This window comes from Myotis yumanensis, unplaced genomic scaffold (genome assembly GCF_028538775.1).
Source record: "Myotis yumanensis isolate MYYU_CA2020_CCGP unplaced genomic scaffold, mMyoYum1.0.hap1 SCAF_1, whole genome shotgun sequence".
In the NCBI taxonomy this organism is placed as follows: Eukaryota; Metazoa; Chordata; class Mammalia; order Chiroptera; family Vespertilionidae; genus Myotis; species Myotis yumanensis.
Window position 1 is genome coordinate 71,487,032 of NW_027223752.1, and position 16,326 is coordinate 71,503,357.

Consider the following 16,326-nt stretch of genomic DNA (forward strand, 5'->3'; position numbering starts at 1 on the left):
GTGCTGGCAGGTCCTCCCCCCCCCCCCCCCCCGCAAGTCTGGGGAAGGGACCCAACCTTCTAGGAGGATACTGGGCCCAGGCCTCAGCTCCCCAAGAGGAGGTCTTAAGGAGAGAAGCCAAGAATAGCCAAAGATTTCCAGTTTAGAAGGCTGTTAATATGGGTAATTCAATTAATTTTATTTTTTAAAAATATTTTTATTGATTTCAGAGAGGAAGGGAGAGGGAGAGATAGAAACATCAATGATGACAGAGAGAATCATTGATCGACTGCCTCCTGCGTACCCCTTACTGGGGATGGAGCCCACAACCCAGGCATGTGCCCTGACTGGGAATTGAACCGTGACCTCCTGGTTCATAGGTGGATGCACAACCACTGAGCCATGCCAGCTGGGCTAATTCCATTTTAGACATACTGGATTTGAGATGCTAGTGGTGTACTAGTATCCGGAACTGCTATGGAGAGGTTGAAAATGTTTACTAGGGTGTAGGGAAAGAGATGCTCACATTGTCTTTAGATAATTCATATCTGAAGCTAGAAAAGGGGAGGGTGCAGTCTGGGCTTTGGAGACAACCCCAGTTAAGGTTGTGGGAAGAGAAGAGTCAGTGAAGGAGGCAGCTGGGGAAGGATGGAGGAGATAGGAGAATTAGGCAAGTGTAGAGACTAGAGAAGTCAAAGCAGAATTTCAAGAAGGAAGAGTTGGTGGCGTGGAAACGAGTAATGGAGGAAACTTGGTAAAAGCAATTTTATTTTCTGAAGCCTGGAGGGGAATGGTGTTGACTTCCAGGGGTTACACTTCTTTCCAATTCAAGCTGAGCCCTTAATTCCTTCTAGCATTATACTAGGTGCTGGAGACAGGTCTGGACCCAAGAAATTCATCGCGTGTTGTGGAGGACCTGAGAAGTAAAAGAACAGTTAAGATACAATGTTCAAAGTGCTTAAATAAAAGTGTGCACAAGATCTGGAAGCCTTGTGGAGTGGGCGACCCCACGGGGCGGGGTAGGGAAAAGGCGGGCACAACGGTTTGCTGCCCAGGTGCGTGCTGGGTCTCCCAATCCGCGGGGGCAATTCCAGTAGAACCAGTTCTCTGAGGTCACAGCTCTCCGACGGCTGGGGCGCGGGGACACCGTGGGGCGCGAGGGGACCCTGGCGCCTCCGGGCGAAGGGACGTTAGCAACACAAGGGTCCGATTTGAAAGATGCGGGCTGGAGTTTGCAGCCTGAAGATGGGATGCAGGAAAAGACGAATAGTTTGTCTAAGTCCTCTCCTTTGTCTCACATGGGACAGAAAAGATCAGGAGTGGTGGAAACCGGGCTTTTTGGAAAGCGAGTAGAGACCAAAAGCCTCGGGTCGACCGGCTTAGGGATCTTGGTTACTAGCCCTAGGCCTCCGCATCGGACCGGAACTCTAGTGTCAAAACGCCTGGTTTGGCGCCGGGTTGTAAAAGCAGCTGGACCGACACCGGAAAGTGGAGTGCCCGGTCGGGAAAAGCTGGGGACCCGGGCAGAGGCCACTCGTGAACCCCGGTGGGGAGGGCGAGTGGGCCTCTGCTGGGCGTTCGCGTGTCCGGGACGTGCGAGGGCGGCACAGCCTAGCAGGTGAGGGCTGAGGGGACCACACCCCGACCGGATTGGGAGCATATTGCCAGGGCTCTAGAGTTAGTGTTGCTACCTAGTAGCCGTAATGACCTCGGGTAGGTGAATATTGGAACCTCCGGGTTCTCACCTCGGTAATAATAATAGTAGCTCTCCCGGAGTTGCTGTGAGGAGCCAATGGAAATACTTAGAACAGTTTCTGGCACATGGTAAACCCTAGATACACAATCTTTCTAAAGACTGCTCCATTTAGCTGCTGCAAAAGCCACGACCTTCAGTCTGGGATCACCCGTTAACGGGTTTGACTTTATTGGTAAAAATATGAAACGAACGTTTATAATTACAGTTATATTAGAGACGTAGCAACACTACCGAGGGTTTGGGAAACAGGGTGACTATTACTCATCACCCCATCATTCTATACTAGACTTTAAGACTTTTATTCCCTCCTCTCCCCCACCCAAATATATTATAATTTTAAAGAATATTTTGGAGACAACCGACAGTGGGGTTGTCTCCAAAGCCCAGTACTTTTTATTGTGAGAGTAGGTTTATTAAAGCTGGGGACAGTGAGACAGGAAGACTTAGGACAGAAGAAACAATAGAGGGACTGGAGGGGCCTGCGTTTGCTCTCTAGAGACCTGTGGGCAAGAAGTGAGCCCGGGCAGGGCTGCTGCGCTCACTGCAGAGTCGGCGAAAAGGGGGCCTTGGGGACAGGTTCAGGGCGTCAGCCGCCGTGAGGTGCTGCTGCCCATTGCTCCCCTGGTTGCAAGTCTCGGGGGCGGGGGCGGGGGGGTATCCCTTAGAGTTAGGAGATGCGTGCCTGAGGGAAGGGGAACCGCACCGGTGTCCTCCTGGGAAAGAGAGGACCTCTGTACGTTTTTATACTTGTAATGTTCGCACATATGGTCTTGTAGCTGGAACAGGTAGGAGAGGGGACCGGGCGGTCTTCCTGGTTCTGGCAGCACTTCCTGCCAGCACGTAAGAAATGTTGCGAAGAGCAAGGTTGTTGTTTTGCTAGAGCGATAGGAGTTATAATGGTAATGCTATACATACAGGGAGGCGGCAGCAGCAAGTGGAAGGACCTCAGGCCAGCACACGAGTTGGAGATTCCATACCGATTGACATTGTGAGCTTCGGCAAGCCGCTTATCGGTTGGTGTCTTGTTTCCCTGAGAAAGGAAATATCTACCTGCCTTGTCTTACAGAAGTCACATGTGCATTAAATGAGATACGTCAAAGTGGCTTGAACACATTGAGAATGGTGTTTAAATGTGATAGTATTAGTGTTGCTGTTTATTTCTATCTTTGAGAACCTCAGATAGTGACTGATAGTCAAAGCCTTGTTACTCCAAGTGTGAGTCTTGGACTAGGAGCTTGTTAGATATGAAGAACCTTGGAGATCCTGTTAGACTTACTGGATCAGAGACCCTTCTTATAGCCATCATTCCATCTGGTCTTTAGAAAAATCCCTTAAGGTAGGTAAGGGAACTGTTACCCCCAAGGAAATGGAGACCTCGGAAGATCAACTGGTTTACCTGAGGGTAGACAGCTAGTAGGTTTTGCCATACTAAATTGCCAATATTTACAATACTTACAACCTAATAAGAGGGTAGGGCCAGGCGTCAAGTCAAAGTTTTCTTTCTTTTTTTTTTTTTTTAAATATCTTACCTGGAGTTTGCTTTTTTAAAGATGTTTTTATTGATTTGAAAGAAAGGAAGGGCGAGGGAGAGAGGAAATAGAAACATCAATGATGAGAGGGAATCATCGATTAGCTGCCTCCTGCAGGCCTCTTACTGGGGATGAGCCCGCAATCTGGAATTGAACCCAGGACCCTTCAGTCCACAGGCCAGTGCTCAATCCATTGAGCCAAACCGGCTAGGGCATCACTGATTTTTGAGAGAGAGAGAAGACATTGATGTGAGAAGGGAACATTGATTGGTTACCTCCCCTAGGTGCCCCACCCGGGAATTGAACCTGCAACCTTTTGGTATACAGGATGATGCTCCAACCAACTGAGCTCTGTGGCCAGGGCTGTAAGTCCCTCTTTTTATGAAGTGCTAACTGAAAGAGTTAAAGAGACTAACATGTCAATTAGCTTAGGTCCTGGAGTGAATGAGTTGAATATTTTATTCTAGAAACCAATTATTTCTTTAAAAATCTAGTCCTGGTGGAGTTGCCAAAAAACAAAACAAAACCAGAAAAACAATAAAAGCACAAAATCAGCATAAAAATTTGTTTTAAAATGAACACAATCTTTTGAAACACATACTTGAATTATTTTGGGGTCAATTAATCATAAACTCCATGAAGGGCTCTGTGTTTATATTTATTTTGGTATTTTTTTCACAAGGTAGCTGGATGCATTATGTATAGTGCAAACAGTATTCTCGTCATACGTCCTGGATAAATGTTTGTAGAGTTAGAAAATAAATTCATGAATTTCACAATACATGATCTATGTTGAATTTGAAATTGTGATATGTTTTTTGCTACACTTGTAACTCTTTGATGTCTCTTCTGTTATAGGTGGAATTGGGCTATTGGTGAAGCTTCTTTCTCTGGTAGCCCAGGGAGAAATTTAAGTTTTGACTTGTTCTTACCATGGCTCTGGTTCACAGATTGCTGAATGGCACTTATATTCTCAGTAAAGGCCTAAAGCCAAGTGTTGCCGCATGTCCATTTTTGAGTACCCGCTCTGCAGACTATTGTTCCAGTAGTCTTCAGAAACCAGTGGCTACTCCTGGCAAAGCTTCCACTCAGAGGACCTCTGCAGGGGGTTTGCAAGGAGATCAGAGAGAAGTTGCTTTGGATATACCTTCTCCTGAGGAGAAGCCTGAAGTTAGTTTTGATAAAGCAATTAAAGATGAAATCAAGGAACATTTTAGGCGTTTGAAGGATGAGATTGTGAATCATTGGATAGGACCTGAAGGCCGCCCTCTGCAGGAGATCATTCTGGAACAAGCCAGAGTTGTCTGGCAGTTCCGTGGAAAAGAAGATTTGGACAAGTGGATAGTGACTTCGGATAAGACAATTGGAGGCAAAAGTGAAGTGTTCCTGAAAATGGGCAAGAATAACCAGAGTGCACTGCTGTATGGAACTCTGAGCTCTGCAGCGCCTCAGGATGGGGAGAATAGTCAGAGCGGATACTGTGCAATGATATCCAGGATTCCAAGGGTAGGTCAGGCCCAGGAGCTTGAGTTTTCTGGTGAACAGCGGTGAACATTGTAGCACGAACTGTAGCTGAGAGTTTCTGTAAATGAGAACACCTGGCACCTCATCTTGTCTGGGGTTGTACAACTCCTGGGCACACGCTGAAGCACAAGGGGGAAGCGGCTCCTGAGGAGGGACGACTTGTTTCTGGGCATCACTTTGGTCCAGAGTGGTGCATTCTTACGTTTAACACGTTAAGCGCCAAGCCTGTTCTGTCTTCCTTTCTGCTTCAGTCACCGGTGACTGACCTGGCACTTAATGTGTTAAGGAGCCTGAGAGGTTAGACAACTGAACAATGATCTGGGGAGGTTTGCATCTCCTCTAACATAGACTACAGACCCTGAGATGGCCAGGGGTTCCTTAGAGTGGATGTAGGATCAGTACCAGACCCTGAGATGGCCAGGGGTTCCTTAGAGTGGATGTAGGATCAGTATCAGACCCTGAGATGGCCAGGGGTTCCTTAGAGTGGATGTAGGATCAGTATCAGACCCTGAGATGGCCAGGGGTTCCTTAGAGTGGATATAGGATCAGTATCAGACCCTGAGATGGCCAGGGGTTCCTTAGAGTGGATGTAGGATCAGTATGTGGCTTTTTATTTATTTTAATTAAAGTAAACTTAATTTTAGAGTAGTTTTAGTTTTACAGAAAAATTGCAAAGTAGTAGAGAGTTCCCATAATGCCCTCACCTAGCTTCTCCAATTGTTACCATCTTACATTACTATAATACATTGTCATAACTAAGAAACCAACATTGGTACATTACTATTAACTAATTCCAGACTCTGTTTGAATTACACTAGCTTTTCCACTAATATTCTGTTTCTGTTCCAGGATCCCATTCAGGATTTTACATTACATCTAATTGTCATGTCTCTTTAGTCTCCTTTGGTCTGTGACAGTTTCTTAGTCTTTCCTTATATTTCATGAGGATTTGAGAAATACTGGTTAGATATCCTATATAATAAAGAGCTAATATGCTAATTAGACTGAACAGCAGAATGACTGTCCGGACAACCTTCCAGATGAAGCCAGGCTGTGAGGGGCTGTGAGGGCCAGCTGAGACAGCCGGGGCTGTGAGGGCTGAGCCCCTTGCACGAATTTCGTGCATCAGGCCTCTAGTTTTATATAATGACCCTCAGTTTGGGATTTTCTGATTCGACTGGGGTTCCGGGTTTTTTTCTCCTGGTTAGACTGGGGTTCTGGGTTTTTAGGAAGAATGCCACAAAGTTAAAGTACCCTTCTCATTACATTGTCTGAAAGATACATGCAGTGCCCTGGTCAGAGAGCTCAATTGGTTAGAGCATTGTCCCAATACTCCAGAGTTTTGGGTTTGGTCCCTGGTCATATAACAGGAGTCAACCAATGAATGCATAGATAAGTGGAGCAATAAAAATCAATGTTTGGCTTTCTCTAAGTCAATAAAAAAAAAGATATAATTTCTTTTAAAAGAAAAGAAAGGTATGTGCTAGCAACATGACATCACTGATATGTCAACTTTGATCACTTGGTCAAAGGAGTGTTTGCGGGGTTACTCCATTGTTCAGTTGCTTTTTTTTCTTTCTTTTTTTTGAAGAATAGTTTATTGATTTTTAGAGTGAGAGGAAGGAGAAAAACATCAATGTGAGAGCGCGACATTGATCTGCTGCCTCCTCCACCCAACCCAGGCATATGTCCTGACCAGGAAACAAACTGTGACCTGGTTCATAGGTCGATGCTCTACCACTGAGCTATGCTTCTTGAGCTTTTTTCTTCTTTCTATACCATGTTCTTTGGAAGCAAGTCACTAAATGTGCCCTACTTTCAAGATGGGAAGGTTGAAGGATTAAATTGTATCTCCTATAAGGTGTACTATACACATAAATTACTTGGGATTCTTCAGAAAGAAAGATTTGTTTCTTCTACCACATTTATTTATTTGTTAGTATGGACTCACACTTTGGGTTATAGTCCAATAATATGTTATTTATTTTGTTGCTGAAATTGTTCTAGCTTTGGCCACTGGGAGTTCTTTCAGGTTGGCTCCTGTCCCTTGATCTGCCCCCATCCTTTTGAAAAAAATATTTTTATTGATTTTCAGAGAGGAAGGGGGAGGGAGAGAAAGATCCATGTGAGAACAAAACATCAGTTGGCTTCCTGGATGGATCCCGAAACCTGGGCATGTGCCCTGACTGGGAATCGAACCGGCAACTCTGGTGCACAGGATGACACCCAGCCAACTGAGCCACACTGGCCAGGGGCCCATCCTTTGGGTTTTTTGTTTGTTTGTTTTTTTGTTTTTTAGCACATTTTGGCTCTACAAGATGTTCTAGCTCAACTTATATTTCCCTTGTCCCAACCCTAGAATAAGCCATTTCTCAAAAGAGCTCTGGTTTCTTTTTTTTTTATGAAGGATGTTATTAGAAACCAAGATCTGGGCAATGAGTATGCTTGTTGTTACGGGATGACACTATATCTAGGACATCCAAGTAGACATAGCTAGGAAGTATATACATACCAACTTGTGCAAATACATGTCTATAATTTTATAATTTCTATATTCATGTTAATTTTTTTTTTAATCCTCACCCAAGGATATTTTTCCCATTGATTTTAGAGAGTGGAAGGGAGAGGGAGAGACGGAGAGAAACACTTTTATGAGAGAGACACATTGATTGGTTGCCTCCGGTATGCCCCAGACCAGGGCTAGGAGCCTGCAACCGAAGTACGTGCCCTTGACAGGAATCGAACTCTGGGCCCTTCAGTGTGCAGGCTGATGCTCTATCCATTGAGCCAAACCAGTAGGGCCATATTAATCTAAATATGATTTCATACTAATGCTCTCTAATTCAGTACCAAGTGGTTCAGTCTGGCCTTTCCCCTCTTGCTTCTGTAACTTCACTCTGAAACAGTGAGAAATCTATCTCCCACCATTTACCATCCATTTACTTATTAGTTTAACCCCAATATACATGTAAAGCAGTTTTAGGATTTTTAAAAATTATATTTTTGTTGATTTCACAGAGGAAGGGAGAGGGAGAGAGAGATAGAAACATCAATGATGAGATAGAATCACTGATCGGCTGCCTCCTGCACACCCCCTAGTGGGGATGGAGCCCGCAACTGGGCATGTGCCCTGACTGGAATCAAACCTACGACCTCTTGGTTCATTGTTCGATGCTCAACCATTGAGCCACACCAGCTGGGCAGTTTTAGGATTTTTAACCCAGAACTCTGTAAGACAACTCGGCCAAGTAGAATACAGTGTTTATGTATAGTTTATTTTGTCTTTAGCCTTATAGTATCTAGTCAGAACACTTTTCCAAAGCTCCTTAGGTTAGTTCTTTTATCTCTCCATTGGCCTATGGCTTTTTGCAAATTTGTTGACCAAGTATTGTTTCAGGGCTGCTCTGGACAGATTCCCATGTCTGACCTTGGCCACAGCCCCTGCATGTTTGCTTGGATATTGTGCTTTAAGGAGAAAGACAAATGTTAGGAGTATTAGGTTCCATATCTCCAGATAATGATGAAAAAGAAAGGTAGGTATTCTTCCAGAGGCAACAAATTATGCACACCAACTTGTGCACACCAAGATTTTTTTTTCAGGCCCTGAAAATCCACAAAATGGAATTGATCAGTCCACAGTAGAAAATAATTCTGTGGCTAAATATGTATTGTGGAGTAATAGAAAATGTTCATAACATTTAAAAATATGTTTTTATTGATTTTTTTAGAGAGGAAGAGGGATAGAGAGAAAGAAACATCCATGAGAGAAGAAGAACATTGATTGGCTGCCTCCTGCATGCCCCCCCCCTCACCCCCGGGGATCGAGCCCACAGCCTGGGCATGTGCCCTGACCGGGAATCAAACTGGCAACCTCTTGGTCCTGGGTAGACACTCAACTGCTGGGCATGATAACATTTATTAAGTGTACCTGACATTCCTTGTGCTGATTAGTTTACATACATTGTCCCTTTTATTGCTCACAATAATATTGTAACATGATCATTCCAGTTTTGTTTGTTTTTTTGTTTTTTGTTTTTTAAAAAATATATTTTATTGATTTTTTACAGAGGGGAAGGGAGAATGATAGTTAGAAACATCGATGAGAGAGAAACATCGATCAGCTGCCTCCTGCACACCCTGTACTGGGGATGTGCCCACAACAAAGGTACATGCCCTTGACTGGTATCGAACCTGGGACCCTTTAGTCCGCAGGCCAACACTATCCACTGAGCCAAACTGGTCAGGGCTGTTGTTTTTCTAATGGATATTTTTCCATTGATTTTTAGGGAAAGTGGAAGAAAGAGAGGAAAGACAGAAACATCAATGTGAGAGAAACACTGGTTGTTTCCTGTACAAGCCCTGACCAGGGCCCAGGCCGGGGAGGAGCCTGCAACCAAGTATCTGCCCTTGACCAGAATCGAACTTTGGAGCCTCTGGTCCGTAGGCCGATGCTCGTTCCACTAAGCCAAACTGGCTAGGGCTGATCATTCCAGTTTTACACATGAGGAAACTGAGGCTTGGGGAGATCTAGTAACTTGTCTAGAGTTATATAGCTACTAATTAATAGCTCATATCTGCACACCGGTATTCTTAAAATCAGATTGCCTCTGAGATTGTTGTAAATAAGCACCTTTGGAAATTAACACTAAGTTCCACTTTGAAAGAGAGAGACAATATAGATCAGCGGTTGCCATCGGTGGTCCGTGCACCACTGGTAGTCTGTGAGGTCCAAAAGCTTGGTGACTGCTGATATAGATGGTTAAGAACACAGATTTTGGCCCAGCCAGTGTGGCTTAGTGGTTAAGCGTCAACCCATGAACCAAGAGGTCACTGGTTTGATTCCCTGTCAGGGCACATGCCCAGGTTGCGGGCTCGATCCCCAGTAGGGGGCATGCAGGAGGCAGCTGATCAATAATTCCCTCTCATCATTGATGTTTCTATTTCTCCCTTCTCTCTGAAATCAATAAAAACATTTTTAAAAAACAACAACAGATTTTGGAGTTATTTCTTAACAGTACTGGATTTATCATTTATTAGAGTGCTCAGTTTATTCATTCGTAAAGTGGAGTATAAAGATAGTACCTATCTCATAGGGGTGTTAGGATTAACTTATACAAGCAGTGTTTTAGTTTTTCAATAGATGGTAGCTATTGTTATAAAATATCAATTTTAAAACTTGAGCTCTTTCATAATTTTCTAATTTATTGGAAGGCAATTGTCATTAAATGGCCCACTCGGGAGTCATTGCTCCATAGGACCAGGGAAAGAAAGTTCATAATAGTAATTCTTTTCCATTCAGTGATACAGGTGAGTGCCCGCCCCATGTAAACTGTCCTGGGCCGTTCCTGTCGTGAACATTACCTTAGAAACATACTGTGTCGGTATTTTGTACTAAAGTAGGAATCACTAGATTCATCTATTCCCTTGTGAGGGAATTGGATCCGAAAAAGAAACATGATTAGTGGATCCCTTTGTTGTTAACGAAAAGTGCTAACTCACATTTTGCTAATAATGGAAAATGAGGTGAAATTAACTTTCCTTTCTGTACCTTAGGGTGCTTTTGAGAGAAAGAAGTCTTATGATTGGTCTCAGTTCAATACCCTGTATCTCCGTGTCCGTGGAGATGGTCGGCCTTGGATGGTGAATATCAGGGAGGACACAGATTTAATTCAGAAGAATAATCAGATGTACAGTTACTTCATGTTCACCCGTGGTGGGCCCTACTGGCAGGAGGTCAAGGTAACAGCCCAGGTCTTTACTGTACATCCTTTGAGATCATGGTAACATTGTAGTTTTTCTTTTTCTTATTAGTCCCTCTTGGAAGGTGTGGGAAGGGAAAGAAGGGAGAGGACCAAGGAGCAAGATTTACGCAATTGACTTTTTCTTTGATTAAATATATATGTTAGCCTACTAACCAGGAAATATTTTTGATAAGGATATGGCCAGGTACATGCTAAGTCATGGGTACATCTCTGGTTTATGCCTAAGTAGACATTTCTTTTAAAAAAATATTTTTATATGTTTTTATTGCTTGAAGAGAGAGGGAGAGATAGAAACATCAATGATGAGAGAGACTCGACCAGCTGCCTCCTGCATGCCCTCTACTGGGGATCGATGGGCCCTGACTGGGAATGGAATAGTGACCTCCTGGTTCATGGATCAACACTCAGCCACTGAGCCACACAGGAGGGGCAGATGTTTCTTTCTTTCTTTTTTTTTTAACAGATGTTTCTTTTTAAGTTTCTGCTCTATCACCTCTTCAGGGCAGCTCTACTAATATAGTGTCCCTAGCTTAGTAGAAAGGCTCCCTTAAGAGGAATAAATACTTCATCCTTTACAATCATCAAAATTTTTATTTCTTGGTAGTATAAGGCAGTCTTATTTTGTAAATGAGAAGCTTTGAGAAGGTAAACAATGTTAACCGGGAGGAAAATAAGTGGAAATTCAGGGAGGACTAAATCAAGTGTCCATTCCTGTCTTCTAAATCATGAAGGTTTTAAATCCATAAACTCAAAAGAAAGTATCCATTTTGTTCATACTTAAAACTAATGCTTATCCTGGATTCCTTTTTCCCTCACCCCCATCCAGTCTGTTAGTAAATCCTGTCATATCTCCTTCCAGAATACACCCAGAGCCCGCCATTTCTAGCCATCGCTTCCACTGTCGTCGTCCAGGCTTTGGGATCGCTTTGCAGCAGCTTCTTTATTGGTCTCCCTTTGTCCTCTTGCCCCCTTACAATCCTCTCTCCACACAGCAGCCAGAGTAATGAGCTTTCTAAAGCATAGCTCAGATCACATCTTTCACATGCTTAAAACCCTCCAAAAGTTTTTCCCTTACAATGAGAATAAAGCCCAGACTCCTTAACACAGCCCCCTGGGCCTCTGATATCAGACCCCTGTCTTCATTTTCAGTCTCCCCTCCTACCTCCACTCCTCCACACCGGTCCCTTTTCTGTGTCAAACTCAACAAGCTCATTTCTATCTGGGACCCTTTGTACTTTGTGGTGTATCTCCTGATACACTCTTCCCCTCGTATCTTCCCCGGCTTCTTTCCTATCATTCACCTCTCAGCTTGAAAATTGCCTCACAGAGGCCTTCCTGTCCCTCTAGCTAGTGTTGCACCCTCTAACCCAGTCACTTTCTTTTTTTTTTTTTAATCCTCACCTGATGATATTTTTTCCATTGATTTTTAAAGAGAGTGGAAGGGAGGGAGGCCATGGGGGTGAGGGAGGGAGAGAGAGAAACATTGACATGAGATACATTGATTGGTTGCCTCCCACACATGCCCTGATGGGCTCGGGATTGAATCTGCAACTGAGATAGGTGCCCTTGACTGGGAATTGAATCCGAGATCCTTCCATCTGAGAGCCAATGCTCTAACCACTGAGCAACCAGTCAGGGCTCGTCCAGTAACTTTTTTTTTTTTTAAATATATTTTATTGATTTTTTACAGAGAAGAAGGGAGAGAGATAGAGAGTTAGAAACATCGATGAGAGAGAAACATCGATCAGCTGCCTCCTGCACACCCCCCACTGGGGATGTGCCTGCAACCAAGGTACATGCCCTTGACCAGAATCGAACCTGGGACCCTTCAATCCACAGGCCTACGCTCTATCCACTGAGCCAAACCGGTTCCGGCTAGTCCAGTAACTTTTTAAAAAATATATATTTTATTGATTTTTTTACAGAGAGGAAGGGAGAGGGATAGAGAGTTAGAAACATCTATGAGAGAGAAACATTGATCAGCTGCCTCCTGCACACTCCCTATTGGGGATGTGCCCGCAACCAAGGTACATGCCCTTGACCGGAATCGAACCTGGGACCCTTGAGTCCGCAGGCTGACGCTCTGTCCACTGAGCCAAACTGATCAAGGCAGTAACTTTTTATAAAAAAATATATTTTTATTGATTTTAGAAAGGAAGGGAGAGATCGAGCCCACAACTCCAGCATGTGCCCTGACCGGAATTGAACCGTGACCTCCTGGTTCATAAGTCCATGCTCAATCACTGAGCCACACCAGCCAGGCGCTTTGTAGTTTATGCAAATATAAGCAAATAGGAATATAATTTTCTCCTTTTTTTTAAAAAAAATAAATATTTAATGTTCAGATTATTATAGTTGTTCCCCTTTTTCCCCCCATAGCTCCCCTCCACCCAGTTCCCACCCCACCCTCTGCCCTTACCCCCCCCACTGTCCTCATCCATAGGTGTACGCTTTTTGTTGTTGGGTCAAAGGTCATACACATGGAAAATGTAGCTATTTCCATCCGCAACGTGTCCCTGTGCTCGGAAAGGTCTCTCACGACTTGTTCACGCTCTACTCAGAAAGGGTACGGAGACACGTAACGGTTTTTTAAAATAATGTATCCTCTTATGTTTAAAATGAGGATTTCGCTACCAAAACTGAGGAGAAAGCAACACTACAGCTGCTCTCGCCCCTCTCGCCCTTCGGGTGATAGTTGTGCGTGGGGCTGCGAGCTGGTTCGCGGGCCATCGATGAAGCCTTCTGGGTGGCTCGCATGGTTCCGCAGGCTTCCCAGGGGCCGTCGCAGCCTCGCAGGGTTCGGTGCAGCCTCACGCAGCCTCACAGGGGCCAATTTTCTCCTTTCTTAAACTGAAAAAATAAAAATTGCATAATTTGTGCATCTTCTGTTTATATTTTTAATATTTAGATCCTGAAGAACTTCCATATCACTACATGGAATATTTTTCATTCTTTTTGTGTGTGTTTTTTTTGTATTTTGTTATGTGGATATCCCATAGTTGACTGAATGAGCCCTGTATTGATAGTTATTTGGGTTGTTTCCAATTGCTATAATGAATATTTTATCACAGTTTTTGAGACGTTTTAAAAATTAATTTTAAAAAACCTGTAGATTTGTCTGTATCTTACTTTTTGACTAATATATTGTGAAGTTCTTCTCTCTTTTTTCTTTTTTTTTTTTGCTATTAGGAAAAACTATATCTTTATGTATATCAGAGTTTATCTGAAATATAAAGTCCTAAATGTGAAATTGGTAGGTCAGTTATGACATTTAAAATTTTTTTAGTGCTGTTGGTTTTCTATTGCTACATAAAAAAAAAAAAAGCTTCCATAAACTTAGCAGCTTCTGCCGAAACCGGTTTGGCTCAGTGGATAGAGCGTCGGCCTGCGGACTGAAGGGTCCCAGGTTCGATTCTGGTCAAGGGCATGTACCTGGGTTGCGGGCACATCCCCAGTAGGAGATGTGCAGGAGGCAGCTGATCAATGTTTCTAACTCTCTATCTCTCTCCCTTCCTCTCTGTAAAAAAATCAATAAAATATATATTTAAAAAAAACAAACAAAAAACTTAGCAGCTTCAAAAACACATTTATTAGCTCAGAGTTCTGTAGGTCATAAGTTGAGACAGTAGATCTGGGTTCAATGGTCAGGGCCGTATAAGGCTGTACTCAAGGTGTTAGCGGGGCTGTATTCCTTTCTAGAGGCTCTGGGCGAGAATCTTCCGAGCTCCTTCTGGTTGTTAGCTAATTCAGTCCCTGTGACTGCAGGGCTGCTGTCCTTCCTTTACTGGCTGTCAGTGAGGGGCCACTCTCTGCTCCTAGAAGCTGCCCGCACTCCTTGCCATGGAGCTGCCTCCATCTTCAAAGCCAGCAGTGGAGAATCCCCCCACCCCATTGAATCCCTTCATGCTTCTAATCTTTTACCAGTCAGTCCCTTTTACGAGTTCAAGTGATTTAGTCAGGCCTACAGAGAAGAAGCTATAAAAAAAGGCAACTGATTTAGGACCTTATTTCTGTAAAGTTCCTTCATATCAATATTGAGATTAGTGTTCGAATACCTCAAAGAAGGTGCGTGTACACTAGAAGTTGGAAGTCTTGGGGGCCATCTTAGAATCCTGCCTACCACAATTGCCAGCTGCCCTCTTAAGAGTTTTAATACTTTTCACTCCTAACAGTTTACAAGTGTGCCTGTTTCTCTTCACCTCCATATTTCTATTGTGTTATTTAATCATTTTCTTAGTTATATATCTGTGATCCAGATGACTAGCCACTTGTCATAACTGCATCTATGAAGTAATTTTATAATTAAGTTTAAACTATTATTCTTTTATCATTACAATTACATACAAATGCTTCAGTTACTTACATTTCAGCTATGAAGTAAATGGTTTTCTTTTTTCAGATTCCTTTCTCCAAATTTTTCTTCTCTAATCAAGGAAGAATCCGGGATGCCCAGTTCCAGCTTCTACTTGACAAGGTAACATTTTCCTTTCATTCAGAACTATATTCTCTTTAGTGAATCAGAACTCCGGTGAGGATGAATTCAGTCCATTTTGGAAGGCTGGCAAATGAAAGATGGAAATTCCTACTCAAGGCTCCCCCTGTAATACCCAGACAGATGTTTATACAGCTCTGCCTATCCTTTGAGACAAATCCCTATCCTGGAGAATTTCATCATGGTCTTCTCTTGAGCATGCCTACATTTTATTTTAGCTTTAAAATAAGAGAACAGTATTGAGTTCAGGAGAGCTTCAAGAGCCTCCATTAGACACCCATGTTGTCCTCACTAGCTTAAGTGGCACTACATTAAAGGAAGAGGAAAGGAAGTAGAGTGTGGAAAGAAAAGTAGCCCTGTATTTCCTCTTATTTGCTACAGCATATGGAAACTATGGTATACTTGCTAAGGGCTGATAGTGTAATGTAAGGACTCAGCTATAGTAATCACCTCATGGAATTTTAAAACTCCAGGAACATCAGTATACGACTTTGATCAATTTTTCTATTTTAAATTTAGATCTCCTCTATTGGATTCACCCTGGCTGATAAAGTGGATGGTCCATTTTTCCTGGAAATAGATTTTATTGGAGTGTTTGCTGACCCAGCCCACACAGAAGAATTTGCCTATGAAAATTCTCCAGTGCTTAACCCAAGACTTTTTAAATAAAGATCATGTAGTAGTGTAGTATCCATGCTGATACAGAGACAAAATAAAGTCTTTTTTTAATGGCTTCCAATCAGTGGCTGGTATATATTCCCTAAGAGAAAGCTAAATGCTGCTCCTAAGAGGTACCATATAGAGGGAAACCAAGTTCTAAACTGTACCTTAACTCAGAGAATGCAGTTACTATACTGATGCAGAGATACTATATAAATAACTGTTTTTGGTTAGAACGATTTCTGATAGAGACGATTCCTGCATGGTTTCCAAAGCAAGGAGTCTTTGAGATGACTGTTGATAGCCTACTACCACTCTGTTCCTTATAGGTTTCTTCTGTTTTCTAATCCATCTTTGAGGAAGACTGCTGAAGAATATTAAGATAAAGGTGCTATTGAAGTCCCTGAGAAAAGACATACCTAGACCTGCTTAGTCTGATCGGGCTGCTATAACAAATTACTATAGACCAGGTGGCTTAAACAACATACATTTACTTCTCACAGTTCTGAGGGCTGAGAAGTCCAAGATCAAAGTACTTGCATAGCTGGTATCAGGTGAGTGTCCACACAGCTGCCTTGTTGGCTGTATCCTCACATGGTCTCTTTCCCTTCTTTACAAAGACAC

The 16,326-nt window shown here is 43.1% G+C and overlaps 1 protein-coding gene across 2 annotated transcripts; it reads left to right on the top strand.

Moving 5' to 3' along the window:
* Nucleotides 1-1,494: 1,494 nt before the first annotated feature.
* Nucleotides 1,495-15,781, top strand: NDUFAF1 (NADH:ubiquinone oxidoreductase complex assembly factor 1). Of its 2 annotated transcripts, XM_070404935.1 has the most exons (5): nucleotides 1,495-1,597; nucleotides 4,123-4,770; nucleotides 10,342-10,527; nucleotides 14,950-15,024; nucleotides 15,562-15,781. In XM_070404935.1, the coding sequence occupies exons 2-5, from the start codon at nucleotides 4,198-4,200 to the stop codon at nucleotides 15,709-15,711; spliced, it is 984 nt and encodes a 327-aa protein (XP_070261036.1). In that variant the 5' UTR covers nucleotides 1,495-1,597; nucleotides 4,123-4,197; the 3' UTR covers nucleotides 15,712-15,781. The 2 variants fall into 2 exon arrangements, with proteins under 2 accessions (XP_070261036.1, XP_070261044.1); XM_070404943.1 differs by lacking the exon at nucleotides 10,342-10,527.
* Nucleotides 15,782-16,326: the final 545 nt, after the last annotated feature.

Excerpts from the sequence above, each read along its gene's own strand:
- NDUFAF1 (XM_070404935.1), top strand. The coding sequence starts at position 4,198 with ATGGCTCTGGTTCACAGATTGCTGAATGGCACTTATATTCTCAGTAAA. Across the intron at positions 4,771-10,341 it reads TGATATCCAGGATTCCAAGG|GGTGCTTTTGAGAGAAAGAA; the intron begins GTAGGTCAGGCC and ends TCTGTACCTTAG. Across the intron at positions 15,025-15,561 it reads TCCAGCTTCTACTTGACAAG|ATCTCCTCTATTGGATTCAC; the intron begins GTAACATTTTCC and ends TTTTAAATTTAG.